Source organism: Podospora pseudocomata, chromosome 7 (genome assembly GCF_035222375.1).
Source record: "Podospora pseudocomata strain CBS 415.72m chromosome 7, whole genome shotgun sequence".
Lineage (NCBI taxonomy): Eukaryota > Fungi > Ascomycota > Sordariomycetes > Sordariales > Podosporaceae > Podospora > Podospora pseudocomata.
The window spans coordinates 3,199,262-3,206,474 of NC_085891.1; the positions used below are offsets into that span (position 1 = coordinate 3,199,262).

A 7,213-nucleotide genomic window follows, 5' to 3' on the forward strand; every position below is an offset into this window, starting at 1 on the left:
TTATGACTCTTGCCTACCTTCCAGCCTGTGACAAAGAATACGTACACCTTCCTCGCCGCAATCTTCGATGTGCCGCATTGATCTACCGACGCGGCTGACTTCCATGGGACCGCGTGTCTGGGTTTGGAAAAGCAGAAGGCACGAGATAATTTGTGTCTATCCAGGTTACAAAGAGACTGCTCAACCAGCTACTTAGCCACTTAGCTCTTTCATCATGGTTGTCTATACCGCATTCTTTCCACAGTTGGGTCTAACGTGTCGCGCATGCGCAACCTCGGCAGAACTTGTCCATCCCAGACCACGTCGTGAACGCGACTTACATCAACCAACCAATCATCTTCCATCAGGCGCATCTGGGTCGGTACGATACTCCTTTGAAAGAACCCAGCCTGGCATGTTTTCAAACGGCCCAAGCATCCTTCAGTTTGTTCTCCCATTGTCAAGAGTCGCGCCACTTGATTTCAGGTACGACACCTCTATCACCTATCGCCAATGAAGCTGAGCTCTCCGTCAACTGTCACATATTGCTCACCCACGATTTCCATATCCCACGGCCAATCCGTTGCTCAAAGCCAGGACATATCTCTTAAAGCTACAGGCCCCATCCTTTACTCGAAACGCCTCCCTTCGTGTTCGATGTCGTCGCTGCCCCCTCGTAAGCCTCTATCGCTTCCTAACGTCAAAGCCACCCAACCGCGGACACTCTTCAACACCGTACTGGCAATCAGTCCATAAGGTAAGCAGAAAGCTGCGTGGAGATGGATGTAGAAATGGTTCTTGGTATGCGTCCAGCCAAGTCAAGAACGATATCCTCGACAGCCCTGGCCCCCTTCCGTGTTCTATGTCGCCGTTTCCTTCGTCGTTACCTTCGTCGTGAATCACCGCAACCACCAACATCTCGATACTTTCCATACTGTGTCAGTAATCTCCTGCTACCCTGTACCTTCTCGATTATCCTTCGTTGTCTTCGAAATGACGTTTCGTACGCTACAGCTGGTACGTGTTGAATCTCCCCAACTCTTCCAGTTCTTTTTCTCTTCTCCTCTCTTCTCTCTTTAGACACGAGGTCTCAGCAACCAGAACTTCCAACCCAGCCCAGCCGCACCCCCAGCAGCAGCAACAACAACAACAACCACAGCAGCAGCAGCAACAACCAGCAGTGGCTTCGTCCCCTCTCTCCTCTCCCCCAGACTCCCCACTCTCTTCTCCCCCGGCCTCCCCGATCCCTTCCCAGGCCCCCCCGGCTTCTCCGGCCTCTCCCCCGGCCTCTCTTTTGGTCTCTCTCCCGGTCCCTCCTTCGGCCTCTCCAGTCCCTCCTCCGGCCTCTCCGCTAGCCCCTCCGCAAGCCCCGGTCGGCCCCAGCCCCCCCGCTGCCGCCACGCCTGCCCCGGGCGGTTACCTCAGCGGAGCGCGCCCACCGCGACGCGCAAAACGCGGCAGCAATTGCTGCTCTTCGGGCCACCCTACTTCCCCCCAGCCGCCAGTCGTCAGCACTAGCGTCCCTTGTAAGTCCCTTTCTGTGTTTTTTTCTCCTTCTTTGTTCTTTTTTTTCTCTTTTTTTTCCTCTTTCTTTTTCTCTTTCTTTCATTCAATCCCTTTTTTTTTCGGTTAATAGATAAAGCTAACTTTTGGGGTTATTTATAGTTATCACGCTCACTGCACCAGCAAGGGCCTTTCTATTTCGGCCCGGAGCAGACCAAGAAGAGGAAGTGGTGGAGGAGGGATGATGAGGAAGAATGTTGTGGCCTTCCGGTAGGGGGGTCCTGGAAGTGGCTTGCGGCGTAGACAGCGGAGGCGCACGAGGGTGAGGCTTCGCTGGGAGAGTCTCTGGCGGAGGAGGATGCGGAGTAACTCGAAAGAGCTGGTTTCACTATAGGAAAAGTAGCTGGGAGGGTCACCGGGCATACTCTGCTGCCGTAAAAATGAAGGAAAATATAGAAGGAATGAATAATACAATGTAAAAGAAAAAATATAAACTAAGGTATAAAGTGATTTAAAAATAAGGAGACCCTAAGAAGCGTCCCCAAGGCAAGGCCTTTTAAACTATGGCTAGTGAGGGTCCCAGACTTAGTGTGATCCTCCCAACTGTGGCTCGGAGGCTCATAACAAAGAAGGGGAATGATTCTTTTTTTCTTCTTTTTATTTTGAGGGTGGGGCAGCTGGGGAAGGTGGTTTTGTAGTTGGTTTTTTTTTTTTCGTTTTTTTTTGGTTTTTTTTTTTAAAAAAAAGGGGTTAATAGGGGGTTGCTGGGGTGATTGGGGTGGTTTTTGTTTTTTTGTTTTTTGTTTTTAGGACCTGGTTTTCTTTTGGTTGTTTTTTGAGAGGGGTTTTATAGGTAGTTGGAGGTTGGTTGGATTAGGCCTTGGGCCATGAATTAAGTTTTTGTTTAATCTTTGAAGTCTGGTAATGCTTACCTGCGGGAAATCGATGGTGGTAAATTCCTTCCTAATTAAAAGAATAATCCACCCAAATTTTGCAAGCTTTGAAAGATAGTAATAAGGTCTTGACAATATAGACGGAAGGGTTTTTAGATATAGCTGAGGGGTGTTTAGTGGAGGGGTGAGGGGGGAGAATACAGGGAGGGTATGTCTTTCTGTGACTGGCGGGGGGTGGTGTTTGGGGTTTGTTCCTGGTTGCTTTTTATGGAATCTTCTCTCGGGTTGTTTTTTTCATGTTACAGAAGGAAGGGGCTGTATGGTTTGTGGGCATGCGGTTCTGAATTGATGTTTGTGCAATGGCGCCCCTAGCCCACGAATAATCGGTCCTGCAAGTCAGCAAATGTATAATACCCGTTAAATTATGCCTTTCAAGATGATAGATAAATAGGCCCGTCAACTATCTTTAAAAGTGTAATTATTATTTTTCAATGGCGTTTAATTGTTTTTAAGGAGTTTTAACTATCTTTCAAGGGGTCATGATTATCTTTTGGGGGATCTTGACTGTCTTTCACAGTATTTTGACCATCTTTTAAGGTATCTTGGCTATCTTTCACAGTCAATTCAGCTTACTTTACAGTAATAGTACTTCCGTCAACAGATGAAAGTGCCACAAACCCCCGAATTTGGGTTTCAACACAACTCCCTATCCCGAAAGCGTGAGTGCAACTCGCTGATGAGCTGAAATCTGGACAATCCGCTTAGAATGTCCTTCTTGAGAAGAAGCCAGGGGACCACAGCCACATGGAGGCACGATAGTTGGTAGGGCCATTCCAGTCCTACACCGACCAAAGGCTTTCTCTCAACCTTAAGCTGGTGGCCGGTATGCGACGTTATAACTTGCCACTTTTGAATCAAATCCGGGCTCAGCACGAGCTCCTTTTCGGCTGGCCAAGTGCTAGACCACGTTACCATCGGTCCATCCCTCTCGTTGAAGGTGTAGCGAGACATACAGGCATGTCCCTTTTCTTCGGTCCACTCCCCGCTATTCCCAATCTCCATTATCTCCAACTTTGGCATCCAGCTGACCGTTTGCATGGCTAGTTCAAGGAACCTGTTCATTGTGCTATCGAGTTTCTCTGGATGAAGTTCGGCTGTGGTCAGCGCGAGGCGACGGAGACTTGATCACTGAGGGGACAGTTCTGGTCCATACTGAAGTTTAGGGGGCTTTTCAAAGAAAACCTCCGCTTCTATATATCAAGGACCGGCCAGAACTTCAAGTTCGCGGCTTGCTTTGTTGAGGACGCGGCCCAGGGCTAATCTTGATGGCCTTGTGAAACTTTCATGTCGTCGGTCAAAGTCTTTACATATACTGAGCCGCCTAAGCGTACTCGGGAAACCAGTCTTAACAAGCTTTTTGAGCTCTGAAAATAACACCGGATTAGTTTCGGCCTTTTTACATATATAATTAATGTAAAAGAAGAAGAAGAAGAAGAAGAAGAAGAAGAAGAAGAAGAAGAAGAAGAAGAAGACCCCCAAGATAAGCCCGAGAGTGGCCCTGCCCCATGTGAGAAGACAAAAGAAAAAAGGCTGGGATGGTTTGATACAACACAACATACCTTTTTGATAATTGGAAGATAATGACGTTAACGGAAGCTTGAACTCACTCCGCATGTCCTCCAAATAGACAAAACTTTCTGTGATGACTTTACTGACAACATTCGGAGATAGCTTTCGGTGACACTGCCGCCGAAAAGCGAGGCCAGTCGCGATCTCGACCCTTGGGAATGTCTTGCGTTTGCGACGGGTTCCATGACGGGGAGCAATCCTGTAGTTGAAGTCCAACAAGTTTCCACACAGCCGTAGTGTTGCCCCATCAGGACAATCTGAGTATCTCAGCGCACCGTTACGAATGCAATGTGTCTCATCAGTGTTATGCTTGATGGAAAACTGGCTATCAACGAAACCGAACCAGTCGCCAAATCGTTCCTTGAGCCGCTTCCCTGGGGGAAACGGATTGTATGGATGACATTCCCGCAGAGAAAATAAGTGCTGAAACCAGTGTGGGGAATCACTTGGTGACTGTATACTGATCTCCAAGCTCATGCCTTTCGGTGCCTGGTCGTGGTCGAGCACATCTTTCCTCTCCCACCGCGATAGGACATCCAGCAATAATAGCAGAGCTCTGGTCACGACGGCATTGTCGGTGGCTACGGTGATAGCACCCTCTGGCAAGGAGCACGAACTGCAATCATATGTTGGGTAACAGAATTCGAAGCCAAAGACCACGAACATAGTTCAGCCTGTAGACATTTCGGCCAGCCATAATGCAATGGTGTATGCCGGCTCTTTTGAGGCTACGGCAAGGCCCAGGTTGTTTGTGATCGAAAGGGAGGGAGGGGGCTTGCTCTGCCGTATGCAGGTACAAAAGCTTTCCTTTGCTCTCGGCCCTTGGGCTGCGATGTCTTGCAAATGGGAAAAACGCATAGCCAAGGGATGAAACGAAACAGACCACCTTGAAGCGAGGGCAACTGATCGGGACCAGCCAATCGGCATCGACACGCAGAAAGCTTTGAATCCTCATGTCTTATGAAGAGTCTATGGTGGATTGGTCCATGATGGAGTCACTAGCAAAGAAAGTCGTCACGATAGTAGTGTGAATATTCCCCAATCTATTTGTTAAGTCCCTATGCCTACCCTCAAGTTGGCTATGTACACGAAGTTAGGTATTAAAAATGTGTGTTGCCACCCAATCACTCCCACCACTCCCGATCCAGCCGACCAATCAACCCCCTTCCCCTCCCCCCCTTTCCAAGCTATCACGCCCCCAAACCTTTTCCTTTTTGTAAAAAGGAAGATCCGGGTCTAGGGGTATCAGCTTCGCCTTGGCCCTGCGTTTGCGTCTGCTTGCACCACACCCCATCGAATGGTAGAAAAGTCAAAAAAGCCAAAAGAACTCCGATAAGCCGACCCCTTTTCTGCGCAGTGAAGTGCAGTGTGTCGTATGTCCGATCCGATCCGATCCCATGTGTACCTCCTAGGCAGAATGTGCTCCGTATGTGTGCGTGGTGCGCCCTGTATGCGCCTATGTGGTGTGGTGTGTCCAGTGTATCCGGTATGTTCTCTTCGCTGTTCACGCAAGTGGTATCTCAAAAAAAAGAAATCAACAGCCCCGGTGAGCTGAGTCGAGCAAAAAGGTGCTTCGCTTGGAAACCATTGTGAAGTGAAGAAAAGAACCGAACAGCTCCTCAATCAAAGGATCGATAAGAATGTTAAGCCGAAAACAGAAAATCCCAGTTGCCGAAAGCTCAGAGCATGGCAAGAGCACCAAAGAGACCAGCAATGAAGGCCGCGGCAGGGGCCTTGTTGTTGGCGTTGGCACCGGCAGTCTGAATGGGGGCGGTGCCGTTGTTGGGAGTGGTGGTAGGGATGGGGGCAGCGGTGACCGAGGTGGGGATGATGATGGTGGTAGGAGGCAGGGGCTCCGAGGTGTAGATGATGTTGCTGGCCGAGACGACAACGGTGGAGTAACCGGTGACAGTCTTGCGGTCAGTGACGGGAACAGTGGCAATGTAATCGACCTGCTCCGTGATGGTGACCGGGATGATCTCAGTCACGTAGTGAACATCGGTGACAGCCTTGGTGATACTGTGCAATGTGTTAGAGTCGGGCATAAACAAAAGAACGGAGGGGACAGCTTACGTGTTGGTCTTGGTGACCTTGACAGTCTCGCCCTCGATGACAGTGGTGTAGGTGGTCTCGGGGCAGGTGACAGTCTCGTAGACATCAGTAGTCTCATACTCGGTGACCAGGGACGTGGTGTAGACAGTCTCGGTCTGGGCAACCTTGGTGACAATGGTCGAAGTCGAGGTCCAGGTGATCTCGATGGTGGAGCCATCGACAACAGTGGTCTCGGTGACAGGGCAGAGCTCAGTGAGAGTGGTAACAACGACAGCAGCGTTGGTCTTGGTCACTGGAGGAGCAGTCTGGGTAACAACAACCTCGGTGGGAGCAACCTTGATGATGGTGGAAGTGGAGGTCCAGGTCACCTCGACAGTAGAGCCATCGACGACAGTGGTCTCAGTGACAGGGCAGAGGGAAGTGAGGGTGGTGTAGACGACCTCATCGGCAGTCTTGGTCACGGCAGGGCCAGTCTCGGTAACCACAATTGTTGTGGGCTTGACGGTCTTGACGGTGCTGGTGGTGGTGTAGGTGGTGGTGTATGTGTGACCAGGCTTGGTGTAGGTCTCGGTGACGGGGCAGACGGTAGTGTAGGTCACGACAACCTCGGTGACCACGGTCTCCCACTTCTTACCCCGGGGGATGTTGGCGCCAAGGGTGGTGGCCGCGAGGGCGAGGAGGGAAAGAGCTGCTCTCATGTTGACTGAGTGAGTGGGGATATCAACAGCGACTGACTGGCTTGTAGCGAAGGTCGTAGAGGACGGAAGCAACGAGGGTCTTATAAGTAACCTTAGCGAACGAGTTACTTGATGGCAGGGAGAAAGAACCTAAGAAATAGCCGGTTGGTATCACGAGTGACTGCGAGGAGGCTGGTGATGGAGGTAGAGAAGGAAGCACGAGGGAAACCGGGAGGCAGGATGTTTATACACAACGAGGGCAACACCCCGGTTGAGGTGGTAGCATGGGAGCGAGGGACGGCGGAGATGCCATGACATCCTGCTGCTGTCCAACAAAGACGCTTGAGACAAGCCCACTGGACTGCGTGGTGCCGGCCATGGAGGATGGAGAGTGGAGACTTGAAAGGTCGCAAAACTGGACAAATGGATGGAGCTTCTCCTCCCGCGAACTGTGAGGTTGGGCAGATGCCCGCACTTCCG

General features: G+C 50.5%; 3 protein-coding genes across 3 annotated transcripts; 1 reads left to right on the top strand and 2 right to left on the bottom strand.

Moving 5' to 3' along the window:
• Positions 1 to 634: 634 nt before the first annotated feature.
• Positions 635 to 1,981, top strand: QC762_0113740 (uncharacterized protein). Its single transcript, XM_062884334.1, has 3 exons — positions 635 to 996; positions 1,335 to 1,505; positions 1,645 to 1,981. Exons 1-3 carry the CDS (start codon positions 973 to 975, stop codon positions 1,783 to 1,785), a joined length of 336 nt encoding a protein of 111 aa, XP_062739770.1. The 5' UTR covers positions 635 to 972; the 3' UTR covers positions 1,786 to 1,981.
• Positions 1,982 to 3,068: 1,087 nt separating this feature from the next.
• Positions 3,069 to 3,497, bottom strand: QC762_710705 (uncharacterized protein; the record flags this gene model as incomplete). Its single annotated transcript, XM_062893918.1, has 1 exon — positions 3,069 to 3,497. The coding sequence occupies one exon, from the start codon at positions 3,495 to 3,497 to the stop codon at positions 3,069 to 3,071; it is 429 nt and encodes a 142-aa protein (XP_062739771.1).
• A 1,437-nt stretch (positions 3,498 to 4,934) lies between these two features.
• Positions 4,935 to 7,213, bottom strand: QC762_710710 (uncharacterized protein). Its single transcript, XM_062893919.1, has 2 exons — positions 6,078 to 7,213; positions 4,935 to 6,023 (listed from the first exon to the last, which is right to left on the bottom strand). Exons 1-2 carry the CDS (start codon positions 6,752 to 6,754, stop codon positions 5,684 to 5,686), a joined length of 1,017 nt encoding a protein of 338 aa, XP_062739772.1. The 5' UTR covers positions 6,755 to 7,213; the 3' UTR covers positions 4,935 to 5,683.